The sequence below is a fragment of the Saccostrea cucullata genome, unplaced genomic scaffold (genome assembly GCF_032062105.1).
Source record: "Saccostrea cucullata isolate Sc308-1 unplaced genomic scaffold, CSIRO_AGI_Scuc_v1 ctg124, whole genome shotgun sequence".
Classification (NCBI taxonomy): Eukaryota; Metazoa; Mollusca; class Bivalvia; order Ostreida; family Ostreidae; genus Saccostrea; species Saccostrea cuccullata.
The window spans coordinates 101,726-122,490 of NW_026927278.1; the positions used below are offsets into that span (position 1 = coordinate 101,726).

At 32.0% G+C, this 20,765-nt stretch overlaps 1 protein-coding gene across 1 annotated transcript; it reads left to right on the forward strand.

Annotated features, from left to right (window-relative positions):
• Window positions 1–61: 61 nt before the first annotated feature.
• Window positions 62–15,739, forward strand: LOC134273913 (thyrotroph embryonic factor-like). Its single transcript, XM_062756130.1, has 6 exons — window positions 62–203; window positions 1,806–2,030; window positions 2,736–2,993; window positions 9,240–9,371; window positions 11,285–11,367; window positions 15,228–15,739. The coding sequence occupies exons 1-6, from the start codon at window positions 65–67 to the stop codon at window positions 15,459–15,461; spliced, it is 1,071 nt and encodes a 356-aa protein (XP_062612114.1). The 5' UTR covers window positions 62–64; the 3' UTR covers window positions 15,462–15,739.
• Window positions 15,740–20,765: the final 5,026 nt, after the last annotated feature.

The following is a 20,765-nucleotide window of genomic DNA, read 5'->3' on the forward strand; positions in this document are numbered from 1 at the left end:
GTACATTGGCAGGCGCTGATTGGTAGATATTTTTACATATATTGACACAGATAAGGGAAATTTCATGGCAGTCAGTTTACATGAGTGTGGTTGTGTTTTTAACAGGTGCAAGATGGCCTTTAATAGCTACGGGGATGCGCGCTATACCCTTAAGGATTTGCTGGAAATACCGGAGCTGCAACATCATCCTATGCTAAATAGACGTAAGTATGCACCTTTATGTATATTACAACATGCAAAACAAGTAAGCACATTGCAGCTGCATTGCGGGGATCCGCGAAACATGTATTATTATGGTTTTCTTTTGATACTAGGTCAAAAAAGAACCCTCACTCGGAAATCACTTTGATTTTTTCAAGTCAATAATGTTTCATTTCATTTATATTCTTAACTTTGCTGTATTTATTAAAAAGTGATGAAACAAAGGCCGCTTTATCCCCGTGAATATTCATTAAAGCAGAATCTGTCAGAATCTAGACATGATATTTTATATATTGTGCATGAGTTTTTTCTACTTAGTATACTTTGATGACATTTTTTGACGTCCATGAATGATGATATCATATAATGACTATAAAATTTAATTAAGTGGAAGTAGCCAGTATATTAAATTTGCATTAAATAAAGTTGAAAAATTCTGTGCATTTAAATTTGCACATTTGCAATACTTAAAATATTTATTAATTTATAATGCAGAGTCCACATAAATGTTTTAAAAAGTTTTTATCTATATTTAAACAGTATGATAAGAGGTTAAAGTATATTTTGAAAGTGCAACTTGAAATGAAAAAAAAAAAATTACTATGAATTAATATAAATCTGACAGCATCCAACTTAATTATATGAAATTCAAGATTTTCAAAAAAGAGTCTGTTTAACTGTAAATTACTCACTAAATACTTGCCTATATGTATACTTGAATAAGTTGTGTATTGATATATTGAAACAGACAAAAATTGAAGAGATATATGTTGATTAAGGAGATACTCTTTGAGACCCAATCTTATTCCATATTACTGATTAACTGAAATCATAGCTTTTACTATAGAAGAAACTCACTAAAAAAATCAATGGTTGTCAATTTCTCTAGTCATGCGGATCCAGGAATTTTGTAAAGGGGGGGGGGGATAGAAGGCAGAGGGGTCTGGTGGCTGTACTGAAGCCCCCAGTGAGTCTAAGGCAAGGTCCTTTTTGTGGTCTGACAAGTTCTTACAAATAAACAATGTTTTTTTCTTGATTTTAGGATAATGGACATATAAATTTTACATACAAAAATTTCAAACAGGGGGGGCATGCTCAGGACGCAGGCCCTGGATCCACCTTTGGTACCATACAATGTATATGATCTTAGTATGTAGTACCATACAATGTATAGTAGCTTATTAGTATGTATATATACAGTCAAACAGTCAATACAGTCAAACTTATTTTAAGAGGCCACCTTTGGGAAGTCTGGAAAACTGCCACTTAAGACAGATGGCCTCTTATTCCAGTTTGCACTCAAAGTAGCCAGTCGGTCAATAAATAAACAACATTAACCACTACACTACAGTTAAATTAATTAATCAGATAATTAAAAAGGTCAATTTCACAAAACCTTTTTATGTGTATATATATATATTAATTCATGCTTATTTAAAAAATATATCAAAGAATTCCAAATTTTTAAGGTTTTGTGCAATTGTTTCTGTTCCTACAAAACAGTTAAACTTCATACATTAATAAGTGTGCTTTTGTTACATACATTGTATATGACATGAAAATAAGAAAACTGGTATTATCAAATATTAAAATAATTTTTTCAGCTGCAGAAAAAAAAGGAGAGGTGTCACTGGGATACGGAATCGCTTCTGCCTTTCTAGGACCCACGTTATGGAACAGTGCTAGTCAGGTGGGTGGGGGCGACAATGGGGAATTCAGCTTACAGTACATGGATCTGGATGAATTTCTCTCAGAGAACGGGATTCCCTCCACAGAAGCTAAAAAGATTGACAATCAGCAATGTCAGGAACCCACAGAGAGAAAGTCAGGTAAACTTAACCCCAATTTTCTGCCATTTTGTCAAACAAAAAGGAAGATCGAGGGGGGGGGGGGGAAATGTGATTGTATGCTTTATTTTTTATTTATTGTAGCAAGAGAGTTAGAGGATAATGAACAACGTTTTTTTTTTTTTTTTTTTTTATAAATGTCTTTGTAAGAAATACTTGAGCCAGGGAAATACCTCTCAAGTTACAATAACAAAGAAGTTTTCTGACAAACCTAAGATTAGTAAACTGATGGGTAGGGGCACATGACTTCAAGGTCGCTCTCTTCAACAAGGATGTTTTATGATAGCTTGAAAAACAGCAAACAGAAACTAAAAATAGGTAAAAGCATAGAGATAATCATATATCATGTATATATAATGCTAGAAGAGAAAGCATAAAAATATGCATTTTGTAACCAAAAATGCAGTGTCAATGAAGGACAAGGGAAAGGCATGCATTCAAGATCACTGAAACAAAAGATAAAAGAGGAGGGATATGCAAGGGACAAATGCCATCTCATTTAATCCATGCAGAGATGGAAATATAATTCATTTAAGCATGTTAAAGGGAATTTCATATAATGCACAATTTAACATTTACATTATTCATCATGTTCATATACTTGTTTTCTTTTAGTCTTTTGTGGGACATATATTTACAATGATTAAATCATTATGAATGATAAAATTTTAATTATATTGTTTTCAGTTTCACCCTCAGAGGATTTCATTCAGCTACAAACTACTGCCCCCAAAGTTCCGTCTCCCCTTCCCCCCAAAAAGAGCCTGTCCCCAAAAGCTAGCCCTGGGTATGAGAGCCTCCATGAGCCCAGCCCTCCGTACTTTAACAGCGAAGCCCTGAGAAGCCCGACCTCCCCATACAAATCAACAGAGAATCCTATTGGACCAAATCTACCACAACAACAGCCCCAGGACAAGGACCTCTCACCTCAACCACACATCACTGGTAACTTGTCTGTTATTATTAAAATAAATACTAGGCTGCATCAAGTGGGTTACACGAAGGACAAACTGGGGGTGTTACTGGGAGAAAAAAGGGGAATTTTACTAATTTATATAATTCAGATTATTAGAATTTGAATTTTTTTCGTAAGGGGTAAATGGTTTTTGAGGGGAATGTTACACTCAACTATATGTAATATTTATATATTGTCTGTTCTAGAAGCCCCGACTTTTACAGTACTGCAATAAACAGTTAACTGTTGCTAGAAGCCCCGACTTTTACAGTACTGCTATATACTTTTAACTATTGCTAAAAGCCCTGATTTTTACAGAACTCCTATGTATGCTGAAAACTGTTACCAGAAACAATGACTTTTACAATACTGCTATATACTGTTAACTATTGCTAAAAGCCCTGACTTTTACAAAACTGCTAGAAGCCTTGACTTAATACAGTACTTCTAAATGCTGTTAACTGTTTCTAGTTGCCCTGACTGTTACAGAACTGCTAAATGATGTTAACTGTTGCTAGAACCCCTGGCTTTTACAATACTGCTGTAAACTGTTAACTGTTGCTATAAGTCCTGCTTTTTACAGTACTGCTATATACTGTTAGTTAACTGTTGCTGTAAGCCCTGACTTTTACAATACAGCTATACACTGTTAGATAACTATTGCTATAAGCCCTGACTTTTACAGTACTCCTATATGCTGTTTACTGTTGTTAGTTGTCCTGACTTTTACAGTACTGCTATATACTGTCAGTTAACTGTTGCTATAAGTCCTGCTTTTTACAGTACTGCTAAATCATGTTAACTGTTGCTAGTTGCCCTGACTTTAACTAATTCTATATGCTGTTAACTGTTGTTAGTTGTCCTGACTTTTACAGTACTGCTATATACTGTTAGTTAACTGTTGCTAGAAGCCCTGACTTTTATGCTGTTAATTGTTGTACTCCTACTTTTACAGTTCTATATACTGTTAGTTAACTGTTGCTAGAAGCCCTGACTTTTACAGTACTCCTATACAGTTGTTGACTGGGGTAGAGGGAAACAGTCGATCTGTTGGACGGGAGTGCAAACTGTTGCCCAAGGAAAGGCTGTAGGCCGCAGGCAACAGATTGTACTCTGGTCCAACAAGTCGACTATTTTCCAAGACTCCTGTGAACAACTGTTTCGTTATACTCCTTTTCCGAATGAAAAGATAACTCAGTTTAGCGCCATATGACATCAGTGGGCAACAGTCTTTTTTAAAAGTCAATTTTAACAGTTCTTGGACTGACAGTCAGGGAAAACAGTCAAAATTATTAACTGCTGGTCTTTTTAAGTAAGAAAAAATTATAAAGGGAATGTTTAGTAGGGTTATAACAATATATACTAGCTGTTAACTATTGCTAGCAGCACTGACTTTTACAGAACTGCTATCTGCTAACTGTTGCTAGATGCCCTGGCTTTAAAATACAGCACTGTTGCTGGAAGTCCAGACTTTTACAATACAGATTGATACTGTTAACAGTTGCTAGAAACCCTGATTTTACAATATAGCACTGTTGCTAGAACCACTGACATTTACACTATATAAATACTGCTAGAGGCACTGACTTTTACATTACTGCATTATTATATGTTATCTTTTGCTGGAAGCACTGACTTTTACATAACTGTTAGTAACACTTTGGGGTAGGATAGGGCTATAGGGCACAATAGGGAATCCAAGTTTAAATTGAAATATTTATAAGAATCTAATCTTTTAAAGTCTCCTTTTCAAGAATCACTGCACCAGAAAATTTGATTTAAGTTGAAGCATATATCTTTGGATAGTGTAGATTCTAAATTATTAAATCATGACCCCTTGGGGAAGGGTGGGGCCACAATAGGTATTAAAAGAAGGAAAATCAGATGAAGAACAGCAGGACCAAAGCTACTCAGGTGAGTGTTGTGGCCCATTGGCCTCTTGTTATTTTTTTAAAACATAAATCAGTTATCACTGAGGGACACTTGTAAACTGAAAACTGCATGATGTTTAAAAGTGGACTAGATTTTACTGCATTAACTTGTAGTGATGTCATGCATTTTCTTCCAAACAAATTAACATGCCAGCTATTAAAGGGAATCTTTTTACGATTGGCTGTGTCGTTATGGTATATGTAAATGTTGACAGCTACATTAATTCTGTTGAATGCTATGAAATGGTGTGAAACCTTTGTAAAAATTTGATATGTTAGGGTAACGGATGGTTTGATTCTGAGTGGTTAAGATGTAACGTGTCTCTTACTGCGTTTTTTTTAAACGTATTGATTTTTGCTCTAGATCTTGCCCATCTAATCCCAAAGCAACAAAATGTCATTCACTAGAGAAACCTTTAAAGAAAAATCCGGGTTAATTTAACTGCAATCTCTGGCAGAGGAAGTGTCTTTGACTTGTGTTTTTTAAAATTGCAACCTTCACATTGAGATTTTTGTCCCCCACTTGAGAAGTGGGGGATATTAATTTGGGTCTGTCCGTCATTCTGTCTGTAACACTTTCGTTTCCACACGATATCTTGAGAACCCTTTGAGCTTTTGCAATGAAATTTTGCATAGCAACTCCCTATGGACTAAAGAAGAACCCAATTGATTTTGAGGTCAAAAGGTCAAAGGTCAAGGTCATAAATTTGCAAATTCTGTCTGTTTTAACACTTTCGTTTCCGCGCGATGTCTCTAGAACCCTTTGAGCTTTTGCAATGAAATTTTACATAACAACTCCCTGTGGCCTAAGGAAGACCCCTATTGAGTTTGAGGTCAAAAGGTCAAAGTTCAAGGTCGTAAATTTATACATACTCTCTGTGTGTAACAATATCCTTTCCGGGTGATATTTCGAGAGGATTCCCACTTAGCCAAAATTCTGAATTTCTTATTCCCATCTAGCCAAAATTGGGATATTCACACCTGAGTGGTCACCTGTGTATAGTCTGTTTTCAGCTTATTACCTGTACTTATTACCTGTGGTGTATAAGTTCAAAATACATAATCATAAATACTTGATTTATAACATAATTATTAATTAATCAGGTTCTACATATAAATTATTTTAAAATTCATAACGGTACATTAAATCCATATGATTTTTAAATGGAAATAACTTATGATCAAGTTTTATTTAAAGAGAATCTAAATAAAAAACGATTTTCTTGTGAAAAAGTGAGAAAAAAATTAATTGATGGTAAAAATATAATATAATCTGATATATATAGTTTACTAGAAATACATAAAGTGTCCATGCAAAACTTAATTTAACTCTTATATCAACAGGTTTTTTCTTCTTCCCATGTATAAACATTGACAGTTGTAGGATTTTATGGTGAGAAGCTCGTAAGTTGTTAGAACTTGTTTTCAAACCATTTGTATAGTATTTATTCAATAAAATATTATCAAACAAATTCTTAATGAACAAAAAAATGTTTGAATGATAAAATAGAGTATCTATTAAAGAATATCTTGTTTTACCATATTTTTCAAACAAAACATTTTAATATATGCATATTTATTTCTAAAAGTTTATCTTTTAAAAATAAACACTTTTACATATTAATTTATCAGTCATCTTTTTCATGTTTTTCTAATAATGTGATATTTAATTTTAATAAATAATTTTATAATCAAAATAATTCGAATTGAAGTTTAAACACATGACTACAGTACATATTAGATTAAAGATTTTAAAGATATTTATAATACCGTACCTTTCATTCACATGTATTTTTAAAATATCTGTGATACAAAGTATATTAAAATTGGCACTTAATTTTTTTTTAATAAATTAAAAAAAAAAAATCAAATTAAAAAAAAAAAAATCACAATATAGAAAATAAAAAAAAGAATACAAATCGTTTATCATCTACAAATTTAAAAAAAAATTAGACTAATTTTTTTTTTTATTTCTTCATTAATAATTAATTTTATTGAAACAATTTAGAAAAAATGGCATTAATTTATTCTAAATTTAAAAATATATATATATATATATAATTTCAAATATTATTTTCAGTTACCATTCATTGCAATATAAGCATTTAATAAGTAAATTTTAACCTATTTCTTGTGGTTAATCTTAAACAGACTATAGGTCACCTGTAATTAATTTCTTTTGTTCTCTCCCTCCCCTTACCTGTGCACCATTCCCGCCTAGCCAAAACCAGTCACCTGTAACATTTTCAGAATTTTGGCTAAGTGGGAAGACACCATTTTGAGCTTTTGCAAGGTAATTTTATACCAAAACACCCTAGGGCCTCTCTCACCCTTCTCAAAGTGTCCCGTCCTGTTTGTTTTATTAGTATTTGTTGTATTACATGTCGCTATTCTTAGCACAGGGGCATGAGGAGAGTTATTACGTATAAAACAGGTTCTCGGCGGACTTTATATTCTTATTACATCTATTAGAACTGTTTGATAAAGCTTAAATTAGACACCATGCATTGTGTGAAATTTTGACAATATCGAACGTGAATAAATATACATGTATGTGACTTCATCTTTGCATATAATTTTCGCAAGTTGAAAGCAAGTCCGTGGTGTAGTGGTATGTCTCTCGCTTCACATGTGAGAGGTTACGGGTTCGAATCTCGAGCAATTCCTTTTTTTTTTTTTTCACCGAAATACTTTTTTTTACTAAATGATAGTATTCAGCATGTGAAATGAAAAAAATTATGAGGTCTAGCCTTGTACAAACTCATAAAATTATCATTACAGTGTGATAAATATTCAATATAAAAAGAATCTTCTATACACATAATTAACAATAAGCAATCAAATCTCTATATCCATATTGACATATTTCATTTGCTTCAGTATACATATATATACATTTAATAATTCTACAAATTCAGTCAGGGGGATCCAAATCCCCCCCCCCCCCCCCCCCCCCCCCCCGAACTGCACATGGTTTACTTTTTCCCTAAGCGTGGGACACAAATTCTCTGAATTAGCTTGTTTCATTCTAGTATGTTGCCTTTATATAAATAGACGAGATTCAATCCATGTTTTAGTCTTAGTTAATGTGCCTTGTGCATCAAGTTGACATGAGATTTAACTACAACAGATTTAGGGGAAGCACCAGGAATTCCCCTGCTAGAATTATAAGCATCTTGATTAAACATATTTACTACATGCACTGTGAGGAGTTTCTTCCCAAATCTGACCTTAAAATGTTAAGATAAAACTAACATAAAAAATTCATTTAGGGTTCTTGAGTACATTTTTTACTTTCAATTAACATTTTTTTGTTTACATAGAATAGTTCCTCTCTTAATTTATGTAGTAATATTTTGCTATCATCTGCATATGATGCTAATATTTCTCCAAATTTATTCGCTACTCAAGAGCATCATACCCTGAGTACGATCAATTTTTAAAGCAAGACAGCTACTCACATCTTAAGTTTATGTTACAAGGTTTCAACAACCTCATTTAAGTCAGCATTTCTCAAATACTCCTGTGTTTATAATGACCTTATTAGCAAATACTACCCATCACTTCGTCATACTATAGTTGACTTGTTTCAAACCACTTGTTAGACCTCAATTTTGTACTAAATTTGAAACACAATGTTCCATCTACTTGATCAATACATGTGGCTCACAACAGGTGTGAATTGTCAGCAGGGGATTGTTACTCCTCCTTGGCACCTGATCCCACCTCTCACATTTCCAGGGGTCTGTGTTTATATGCATTGTTCACAGATTTGTGTTGTTAGAAGTTCTTTTTGTTCAATCACTGGTTGTTATCTTTACATGTTCACCCTTTTCAATAATTTTTCATATGAGCCTCTGCTTTAGGCTATGCAAACAAAATTCTGCATTTTTAGTTCACCTGAGCCAAAGGCTTACATGATCTTTTCTGATCTTGTTTTGTCATCCGTCTATCTGTCTGTCTATCTGTTTGTAAACTTTTCATATTTTTGACATCTTGAAACCCAATTTTCTACCAAGGATGCCACAAATATTCTTGTTTGTTAAAAATTCAATTTCTATTTTGAATGAACAAAATTCCTTCAAGAAACCTAATTCCCATAATATTTTAAGCTTTTTCATTCAAAAAAACATGTACATGCATGACTGTACAGTGTATATCTAAAGACATATATTTAACCCCCCTGTGCTTCTTTATTTTTTATTTCAGTGCATAAGGACCTGACTTTATTTCCTGATATCTCTCTGAACACTACTGAGTTGATTGGTCAGAATGATGTCATTCACTGTACATTTTATGTTGTAGACCATGCAGATAGTGTCAGACGGAGAGGGGATGTGGACCAGGCTAGCTCTAACCAGTCCAATCCTCCCTCACGTAGTCCAGTGGCAGAGTACGAAGTCAATCCAAATGACTTGGCTCTAGCATCCATTCCAGGTAATATATATATATATATTTCCATGACTACCATACAGTGATAACTGTACAGCTGTCAGTTATTGAGATGAACTGGAGCAAAATGACAGATATTCGTCAATAAGTATCAGTGTGAAAAACAGTTTAAAAAACATTAGCACATGATATTTCATACTCTTACTTTCTTAACATGTTGTTAATAGTATTTCTTATAAAATTCTTTAAGGAAACTCTAGAAGATGAGGGGGGCTAGTTCCCATAATTATTTTACCCAAAGCCTCAAGCTTCTTTTCTTACAGTTTTGAACTTATTTCAATAAAATGTAGATACTTCTAAGACAAGTAGACTTTAAATACTCTGACGTAAAATTTTCTTTATCAGATTTTGATTTGAATGAATGATGTTGTCATGGTTATAAAAATAAGAAATTCAAAGAATTTTTCTCAAAATGGCATATGCATGTACATATATTACAGCTTTGATCTCAGATTTCAATTAAATTTATGGTACACAAGACATAATCCAATTATAGATGGTCTATTATGTCATGGTAACTAAAAATAGATATTTCAGTGAATTCTTTCTATTGTTTAATCATCTACCACATGTTTTTTCTTTTCTTTTCTTTTTTTTTTTTTTTGTCGATTGCACTTAAACTTGACTCAATTTGTAACAAAAAGACACTTGATCAAGGATCAATATTTTATTTATCATAAAATTGCCATGCTCAAGTCCAAGTGCTAATTTTCTCGAACTTAAATGTAAAGTAAAAACTGTATACTGTTAATAGTATAGATTTGTCCTTAATTAAATGTGTTAGCAGTATAGCTTTGTCCTGAATTAAATGTGTTAGCAGTAGTGATCGAGCTTTGTCCTAAATTGAGTCTACACTGCCACTCCTGGAAAAGGGCAAAAAACCAGTTGTATGTCAAATCACTGCAGACACGGCAAGGAATTTTATTTAAGACAGGGATTTCATTATTGCTTTCTCATTGTGCTTGCTGATTCTTTCATTAATTAAATTATTCATCAGAAAGAAGTCAGCCCAAGATCCGGTGTCTTCTTCCCCAGTTTATAGGTTTTATTCTCTAAATCAATACCCAAACATGTCATAATTACTGCAGCTAACGATCTCGGTGCAAGGGCTCACTTTAATGAGTTTCAGGAGTAATACTTCTTTTTTAAATTAGGTCACTTGCATTTTTTTCAGTTATTTTCCGTTTTCGCTTGTCAAGAGGATGTAAACTATATGTACCAGTTGTTGTATAATAAGCATATATGATTAAAAGGGATGAGGAATTGAGAATTTCATGGTCTTCACTGCGGCTCTTGCAGCCTCTGGCCGGTCTTCAGGCCCTAGAGGTTTAACCCAAACCATTTGAATGAATGTATTTGTCAAAAATCTTCTTTTTTCCTTAATCTTGGAGTTAAAGCAGTCAAATGATTAGCTTGATTATAATAAGGAATGAGACCTTTCCCAAGATTTAGAAATTCACAGCCATAGCTTCAGGCCCAAGTGCATTTATCTTATGGTCGTTTTCATCTGACATCTACTAATTTTCAATTTGTGTTGCTTGCAGGTCTGATGGATTTGGTAGTTTTAAGATGTTAAGAAAGTGAATTAGCAGATTTCAGAAAGTCTAATTTTAATACGATTGGTTCCAAGGTCAAGGGATCAGTCCCAGAGTAGATCTGTTTGTACATTAATGTACCTTATTTCTGTCCTCATAAACTTCATAGAGATATTGGCTTCATGTACAGAGACTTTATTATCTATCACCAACACAGAATTTTTGTCACAAATCAGAGTTGAATTCCAGGTGGGATTAATGTGTTTATTATAGCCTGAAAAACTTAGGTTAGTGTAAAGGCCTATGGGCCTCTTGTGAGACAGTGGAAATATTATTTATAATTAATTTCTTTAAAAAATGTAGGACAAGAAAACTTTGATCCCAGGAAGTGTCAATTTACAGATGAAGAATTGAAGCCCCAGCCCATTATCAAGAAATCAAGAAAGGTAACAAATTTGATATCATTAATAGAAACCCACTCAAAACAAACTCTCTGTACAGTGCAACCTGAAAACTTCTAATTCTGATGTTTTTCATGCAATTAGAGTATCTACCCTATAATTTACACAACTAACTGACTGTATTGATTTTTATTCCTTCAATATAAGGTAATTTATATACCCCATCAATCAAAATACAAGATCCAACAATTATTTTTAAGACAAATAATGAATGACAAAGTTACAATCCTGAAAACTATAAAGGCCAGTTTGAGAATTCTATGGTTTTTTCCCAAAGTTGGTAGTCAAGGGACATAACTTTACAAAGTGTAATTTCAAGTATATTTTGTTGTCTTCATCTGGGAGTAAATGGCTGTTTCTCATAATGAAAATAAAATAGATACAATCAGTACATACTTAACACCTATAAAGCCTATGATTTTTTCAGTGTCCAAAATACTTTTTCATTTATTTTTAGTTTATGGAAGGTACAAATTTCAGCTTTATATGCATGCAATAGGGGGAAAACTCAAAACAAACTCTCTTTAATGATAAAAAAATTAATGAAATAATATTGTATCATTTGCAGTGATAAAAATTGGAAATGGAAAAAAAATTGTATTTGTTATGCATGCATGTTTTGATATTAAATAAAGCATGTTGACATTTAATGAGATATGTCCAGTGGATTGTATTTGTTGGACTTTTCAGGATTTTGACTGATTTAATAAGACATCCGGTGGATTGTATTTGTTGGACTTTTCAGGTTTTTGACTGATTTAATAAGACATCCAGTGGATTGTATTTGTTGGACTTTTCAGGATTTTGACTGATTTAATAAGACATCCGGTGGATTGTATTTGTTGGACTTTTCAGGTTTTTGACTGATTTAATAAGACATCTGTTGGATAGTATTTTGTTGGACTTTTCAGGATTTTGACTGATAATAGACATCCAGTGGATTGTATTTGTTGGACTTTTAGGCTTTTGACTGATTTAAAAAGACATCCGGTGGATTGTATTTTGTTGGACTTTTCAGGATTTTTGACTGATTTAAAAAAATTGGTTTGTTTGCATATTTTTTGACTTTTCAAGCTTTTGACTGATTTAATGAGACATCCAGTGGATTGTATTTGTTGGACTTTTCAGGATTTTGACTGATTTAATAAGACATCCGGTGGATTGTATTTTGTTGGACTTTTCAGGCTTTTGACTGATTTAATAAGACATCCGGTGGATTGTATTTTGTTGGACTTTTCAGGTTTTTGACTGATTTAATAAGACATCCTGTGGATTGTATTTGTTGGACTTTTCAGGTTTTTGACTGATTTGATAAGACATCTGTTGGATAGTATTTTGTTGGACTTTTCAGGATTTTGACTGACTTTATGCAAAATAATTTGCATACACACATTCCGCAGTTGGATTGTATTTGTTGGACTTTTCAGAAATATTTTAACTGAATATTAATGAGAACATCAAAAACTGGTGGATTTAATATTTTGTATTTCCTTATATGGACACTTTTCAGGCTTTTGACTGATTTAACAAGACATCAACAATGTGTATAATTATATACAATTTATTATATTATTAGGAGCAACAATTTTAAATGAAAGAAAATTACACATTATGTTCATAACCAATGCATTGGACTTTTCAGTATTTTGACAAACATACAGAACAGCATATGGATTGAAAGTTTAAACTTTTCAGCTTTTATAATTGATTTAAAAAAAATATGTGAATTGCATTTTTAGACTAATTAAAACAGAAATTTTTGACTGATTTAAAAAGACACTATTGTTGGAACACATAATATTTTGTTAAGAATTTTTAGACTTTTTATATCAACTTGATTTAATAACACATTCGACTTTATTGTATTTGTATTAATAACAGCTACAATTTTAAATCTTTAATAGGAACATCCGGTGGATTGTACTTTTTGTTGGACTTTTCAAGATATTTTGACTGATTTAATAAAATTTTCATCCGGTGGATTGTATTTTGTTGCATGTTTAATTTTCAGCTGCTCTTGGTTTTTGACTGATTTAAAAAAACACACACTGTGGATTAAAATTTTAATTGGACTTTTATAATCTATATTTTATATATACAAGTTTAGTTTCTTCAATTTTGTGCCAATTTGTTTACAATAATTAAAGGCATTCATGATTATTTGATCAGTGATTTAATTAAAATTTTTATTTTGACTGATTTAATAAGAAATATATGGGTCATATATATATATTGGACTTTCCCAATCAGGTTTTTGACTGATTTACAAAAACATCCGGTGGATTGTATTTTGTTGGACTTTTCAGTATTTTGACTGATTTAATAAGACATCCAGGTGGATTGTATTTTTTACTTTATCAACAGACACACATTTTAAAAACATATATTGTATATAAAAGACATCCTGTGGATTGTATTTTGTTGGACTTTTCAGGTTTTTGACTGATATAATAAGACATCCGGTGGATTGTATTTGTTGGACTTTTCAGGATTTTGACTGATTTAATAAGACATCCGGTGGATTGTATTTTGTTGGAGTTTTCAGGTTTTTGACTGATTTAATAAGACATCCGGTGGATTGTACAGTGTATTTTGTTGGACTTTTCAGGTTTTTGACTGATTTAATAAGACATCCAGTGGATTGTATTTTGTTGGACTTTTCAGGTTTTGACTGATTTAATAAGACATCCTGTGGATTGTATTTGTTGGACTTTTCAGGATTTTGACTGATTTAATAAGACATCCGGTGGATTGTATTTTGTTGGACTTTTCAGGCTTTTGACTGATTTAACAAGACATCGTGTGGATTGTATTTTGTTGGACTTTTCAGGTTTTTGACTGATTTAATAAGACATCCTGTGGATTGTATTTGTTGGACTTTTCAGGTTTTTGACTGATTTAATAAGACATCCGGGGGATTGTATTTTGTTGGACTTTTCAGGATTTTGACTGATTTAATAAGACATCTGTTGGATAGTATTTTGTTGGACTTTTCAGGATTTTGACTGATTTAATAAGACATCCGGTGGATTGTATTTGTTGGACTTTTCAGGTTTTTGACTGATTTAACAAGACATCCTGTGGATTGTATTTTGTTTGACTTTTCAGGCTTTTGACTGATTTAAAAAGACATCCGGTGGATTGTATTTTGTTGGACTTTTCAGGATTTTGACTGATTTAATAAGACATCCTGTGGATTGTATTTTGTGGGACTTTTCAGGTTTTTGTCTGATTTAATAAGGCATCCTGTGGATTGTATTTTGTTGGAGTTTTCAGGTTTTTGTCTGATTTAATAAGGCATCCTGTGGATTGTATTTTGTTGGAGTTTTCAGGTTTTTGACTGATTTAATAAGACATCCGGTGGATTGTATTTGTTGGACTTTTCAGGATTTTGACTGATTTAATAAGACATCCTGTGGATTGTATTTTTTTGGACTTTCCAGGCTTTTGACTGATTTAATAAGACATCCGGTGGATTGTATTTGTTGGACTTTTCAGGTTTTTGACTGATTTAATAAGACATCCGGTGGATTGTACAGTGTATTTTGTTGGACTTTTCAGGTTTTTGACTGATTTAGTAAGACATCTGGCGGATTGTACAGTGTATTTTGTTGGACTTTCCAGGTTTTTGACTGACTTAATAAGACATCCTGTGGGTCGTATTTGTTGGACTTTTCAGGTTTTTGACTGATTTAATGACATCCGGTGGATTGTATTTTGTTGGACTTTTCAGGTTTTTGACTGATTTAATAAAACATCTGGTGGATTTTATTTTGTTGGACTTTTCAGGATTTTGACTGATTTAATAAGACATCTGTTGGTTAGTATTTTGTTGGACTTTTCAGGTTTTTGTACCAGAAGATTGTAAGGATGAGAAGTATTGGTCGAGGCGTCTGAAAAACAATGTAGCGGCCAAACGATCACGAGAGGCCCGCCGTATCAAAGAAAATCAAATCGCACTGAGGGCTGGGTATCTAGAGAAAGAAAACAACGCACTCAAAGATGAAGTCAAGAGGATGAAGGAAGAAAACACAAAATTATTAAAAAAGCTGTCTCAGTACGAACAGGTGGGCAAGTAGTACCGTCAAAAAGGACAATTTTTGTCATGGAAAGAATTATGGTGTTAGACATCCCAATGTTATAGGCCACAGTTTGTAGATGTCTGAAGATTATATCCTTTACAAGTGGGATATTGAAAATCACCAGTTATCTCAAATATTTTTTAATGTTAGTTTTTTCACATATTCATTCCAACCAAAGGATATTTGAGCATTTTAAAAATCTAAAATCATCATTTACTAGTGCATAATTTGTAAATAATTGTATTATTAAAATTCATTCAAAACAAGAATATATATGAAAAGCATTTCTGCAAACTAATATGACGTGAATTTTTAAGAAATGAATAAATTATATTTATCAGAAATGCAGGATTTGAAAATCGTATTCATAGATTACAATATATACATGTATCAGCTGTAATTGTCTCATTGATTTTTTTTACCTTCTATATGATGGAACTACATTGTAAACAACTTAATTATAAGAAAGACAGGTGCTTTATTTCTTTAAGATGGAGAAATATACATAATATTTTACCATCAACTTTGGAATTTTTATTATTTTTTTGTTTGATTATTATCATAGAAGTGCTATTCTTACTGGTGTGTTTTAATATTCACTACATTTATTATTTTATTACGTACTACTATGTAATGAATACCAAATTTGTTATACGCCTTCGCTGTATATTTACGGATCCTGCAGGGCTGATACAGATTTATATCACACCCCTGATAGATTTTTCCTAAACAAAAACAGTGCTGTTGGTTACATATAGTACAGTACCTATTTCTTTGGTCACATTCTCTTCAATATAAATTACTGCTTTTTGATATAATAACTTAATAAGCTATAGTCAATGATTTAAAAAAAAAAGTTTGTTTGCTCAATATTAAAGACGTGAGCTGTCAATTGTATTTTGTTTCTATGTTATATACTGAAAATTTTAAGACATATTAGTTACCCTTTCATATCACACCCTGTATCAGCCTTCTCCCACTATCAGCCCTCGAGCCTTCTGGCCTCGGGTTAATATTGGTGTCTCGGGCTGAAACAGGATGTGACTTGGAAAATCGTAAATGTCAGTATTATTCTCTCTGTACTTTAGAGTTATATCACAAGTTTGTATAGAAATATAAGAACCTGATCATGACAACATGAATATGATGCCTGTTTTTGCTGAAGCTGTGCAGATTTACTTAGCAGTAGGGGACGGGACTGTTAGTATACTGATCGGATTATTTGTCATCTACCAGTGACAGCTTTCCTGGTGTTTTAACTTGATACTCGCGCCTGCGACTGACATTCTCGGTGGGAGCTGAGATAGATGTAGTCATTTCATCTCACCTATCAGCTCGTAGCATTAAAAGTTGAAATCTCTGTTGTGACTTCACCCAGCAGCTTCTGTGCAACTGTTACAGTGGATCTTTGTCCTGGTGTTTTAGCTTACCTGTAAACTGTCTATGTATTTCCATCTTCTTTTGATTACTTCATGAGCCAATTTCAACCAAACTTGGCATATGAAATATAAGTAGTTGAATTTTACAGGAAAAAATTATGTTTGTCTCATTAGAAGAATGATTTAAAGTAGAATTGTCATTGATGCAAACACGCAATATGAAATATATATAAATTGATGCATAATATAATCAAAATTATGACTACAGGGTACATTGCAATTTAGATAAAAAAAATTGAAATGATTATTGCTTTTTTTTCATTCAGTGCTGCAGGATATTAATACATAATCATTTGTCAAATTTAACATTCCATTAATCTCACTCAATATTTGATTTTACTACTGGTTGAAATAGGCAGTGATAAAAGAATCCATTTTCGGACTTTTTTTTTCAATTTTCTGTATCATTGAAATGATCTCTCCATATAGTCATTGCAAATCAGAAATTTCCTTGTTAAGTATACCATGTTTATATAATTTATATATCATTTGTTCAATTCAGAAGTTCATTTTACACAAGTGAAAATTTCATAAGTAATACTTGTTTTATTCCCATATAATAAAACAAATTCTTCCATTATTGATTACCTGAGATGTATTACTTTTTAAAAACAAAAACCCAGTGGATGATTTTAGATGTATCAGTTTTGACCTTTTGAGTTGTATTATAAATCCCCGTCGCAACTAGAGCTATCTACTGCACCTTCCCATATCACTGTAAACAGTCAAATACTTCACACTTTAAAGCAATCCCAACAAACAATGATTTGAGCATTATTATAGGATTTTTTTCTTAGCATTTAACAATATGATCTAAATTATCAATGAAGCTATATAAGATCTGTAAACATTCTTTTTTTCTATATATTTGGTCATATTTCAAGAGAATTACAATTTCTGTTTAATATGTGGGTATAGAAAATCATGCAGATTTCTTAGATTAATTTGTCACAATACGCTGTACATGCACTTTAAAGTACAATTCAGGAGAAATATGTGGCAGTGTACTTGCAGTAAATAATGATAACAGCATTTGGACAAAACAATTTCTCTCAGTATTGTTTGCATATTTTATAATGATTAAATAGAAAAAAAAAAATGCTTCTAATAATTGTAGTATTTCAGTTATTTATTTTTCCATAATATCAGTGTTATAATTAAATTTGAAACATTTTGCCGTATAAGCATAAATATAAAATGGAGGGTTCAAGCTGATTTTTGATGGAATTGTCTTAATTTATTCTAGTTTATAAGGAAAACAGGGGAAATTGAGACTTCACTGCTAATGCCTGTACAATTATCACTGTGTACATCCATCGATCCAATCTGAATTAAAAGTGGGGTGATTGTCCAAAGGAAGACATATGAGTTAATTATAATTGATTATAAGGATGATAGTGAATATTTATTTAGTAAAATTAATAAGTCATTTGCTGAAAAGAGTAAGATGATATCGAATATTTATTTAGTAAAATTATTAGGTCATTTGCTGAAAAGAGTAAGATCAAAAGATGACCACAACATTGATATTTGGCCTGGGGACCATAAAACTGTAAAGACAAGCTCACTTTTAATCTAAGTCTCACTTTTTCCAAAGGAATTAATAGTGAGACTGAAATCAAAAGTGAGTTCATCTCAGTTTTATGGCCCAACCCTGATTAACAACTGTGAGTTCTTAGGGGTAGAAGGACATTATCAGTTTAATAATTTGTATTGATACTCACAAAATTTGCCAAAATCAAAATATGATGTTTTTTTTAATTGATATTATTAATTTTGCAGGTGCAAACACATTCAGTAAAACACACATATAACAAATTAGTGCCAGGGGCACTGGATTTTGCTTCATTATAAACATTCTTTTACATTTGTAAGCTTCTTGATATGCTTTAAACTCACAAGGAATGAATGATTCACTTGGCTATAGCATGAGTTCATTAGAAGCATGTTTTACTGTTTATTCCATGATATGTTACATACTCTTCACTTGGTTCCTTACAATAAAATGAAGCTTTGAGATCATGTGTTTTATTGGTAAAGCTTATTTTAAAGAAAATGTACTTATTTTATGTAGTAGTGTTTTGAGAGGTGTTGTAAATATTATTTTAAAAAGTTGGTAAACATATAATATTGGCTCTAGATAATGGTTTTAGCTCATCTGAGGCAAAGGCTGAGCTTTTCTGATCAAAATTTGTCCAGTTTGTGTGAGTTGTTGTCCTTGTTGTAAACTTTCTATTATTTGACATTCTAAAGATTATTAAGAACCACTGGACCAATTTCTACCAAACTTGACACAGAGTACAGTCCTTGGATAAAGGAAATTCAAGTTTCTAAAAGGGACACATCCTCTTTCAAGGGAAGATCATTAAGAAAAAGTAACTAAAAAATGGGGTGGAGTCATTTAAAAAAAGTCTTTCTGCTTTTTCAAGAATCACTTAGGCCAGAAAAGATGAAAATTAGATGTGAAAGCTTTCTGACATAGCATAGATTGGAGGTTGTTCATGTCATGGCTCCTGGGGTAAGGTGGACACTATGGGCAATGAAAGTTTTTCCATAGGAAAAAAAAAATATTGTCAGAAATCTTTTTTTTCACAAGGGTGAACAAGTTTACATGGAAATACATGTACTTAGGAAAAAGAATCTATAAAAACAAGAAGGGTCATATTAACTACTCAGGTGAGCATTGTGACTCATGGACCTTTTTTTTTTTTTGGCCATGCATGTTGTAAACAAATCTTGTCATATTACTGATTCTATCTGTGTATGATTGTATCAACCATTTTATTTACCATTACTAATTTACTGTTATGGATTATATCTTGGGTACGTTTCTGAATTTGGCTTTATAATACAAGAGACAATAGGAATGTTTTAAATGAACATGGTTTGTCCTAGATCTGTGACCCTGAAAAATCTGCAACATAATTAAAGCTTTCAATTATAGTATAATGGCAGAACTGTATTTATGTGCATTTAATCTAGACAAGACTTATTTGTAGACTTCTCTGTAATTTTTTTGTAAAACTTTGTCTCTTTCACATCCCCTTCAATGATTATGCTTCGAAGAAATCTTTTGTCTCTCATCTTTGAAGCTGATAATGTTATTATCATTTAAAATTCATGTGAGTATTAATCAGGGTTTAAAAGCCTGAATATCATATTTAAATGGTTGACTTCTGGTTAAATCTTTGACCTCGAATTTGTTGGGGCATTTGTCTTTGTTTTATGGGTATAGTTCATGTAAGACTGGTCACAGTTTATTACTTTTATCAATATACATGTATTTTTAACAACTTCTTGTTATTTTACATACAATGTATGTACATACTGTAAACATACTTTTTTTCCTCAAGTTCACAATTCAGTACAATCAGAATTTCTATAACCAATTAGCTGGTATAAATTTATGCCAATTTCTTAGATTGGTTGCCTACATATGCCTTAAATATACTTTTAGTTTGCCAGAGAAATTAAATGGTAATTTATTTCATGTAGGACATAATATGGATGAACACCATGTGGGAAAAAAGTATTTCTACAGTATGTAAAATGAATGAGGGTTGGGCCAAAAAAATTAATAAATTGTTTCTCAGGCACCGCCGCATCAGTTCAAAAACGGCCGCATTGATCAATTTTATTGACATATTGAAAAGGGAAATAACTCAATTTTCTATTTTTCCAAGTTGAAAATGAAAATTGAGTTATTCCCCTTTTCAAAAATGCTAAGATAGACGTTTTTATTAGGAAAACAACACATTTGTTCTAAATTTACAATATTCTATAGTTTTACTTTTAAATGAATGTTTGGAATAACATTATTTAAAGTTGAATACATATTATAACTAATTTCAGAGACCAAAAA

What these genes read in the sequence shown, in the direction of transcription:
- LOC134273913 (XM_062756130.1), top strand. Translation starts at nt 65, where the DNA reads ATGGCAGTCAGTTTACATGAGTGTGGTTGTGTTTTTAACAGGTGCAAG. An exon ending in TCATCCTATGCTAAATAGAC is followed by an intron (nt 204 to 1,805) that starts GTAAGTATGCAC and finishes TAATTTTTTCAG; the next exon opens with CTGCAGAAAAAAAAGGAGAG. An exon ending in GGCTCTAGCATCCATTCCAG is followed by an intron (nt 9,372 to 11,284) that starts GTAATATATATA and finishes TAAAAAATGTAG; the next exon opens with GACAAGAAAACTTTGATCCC.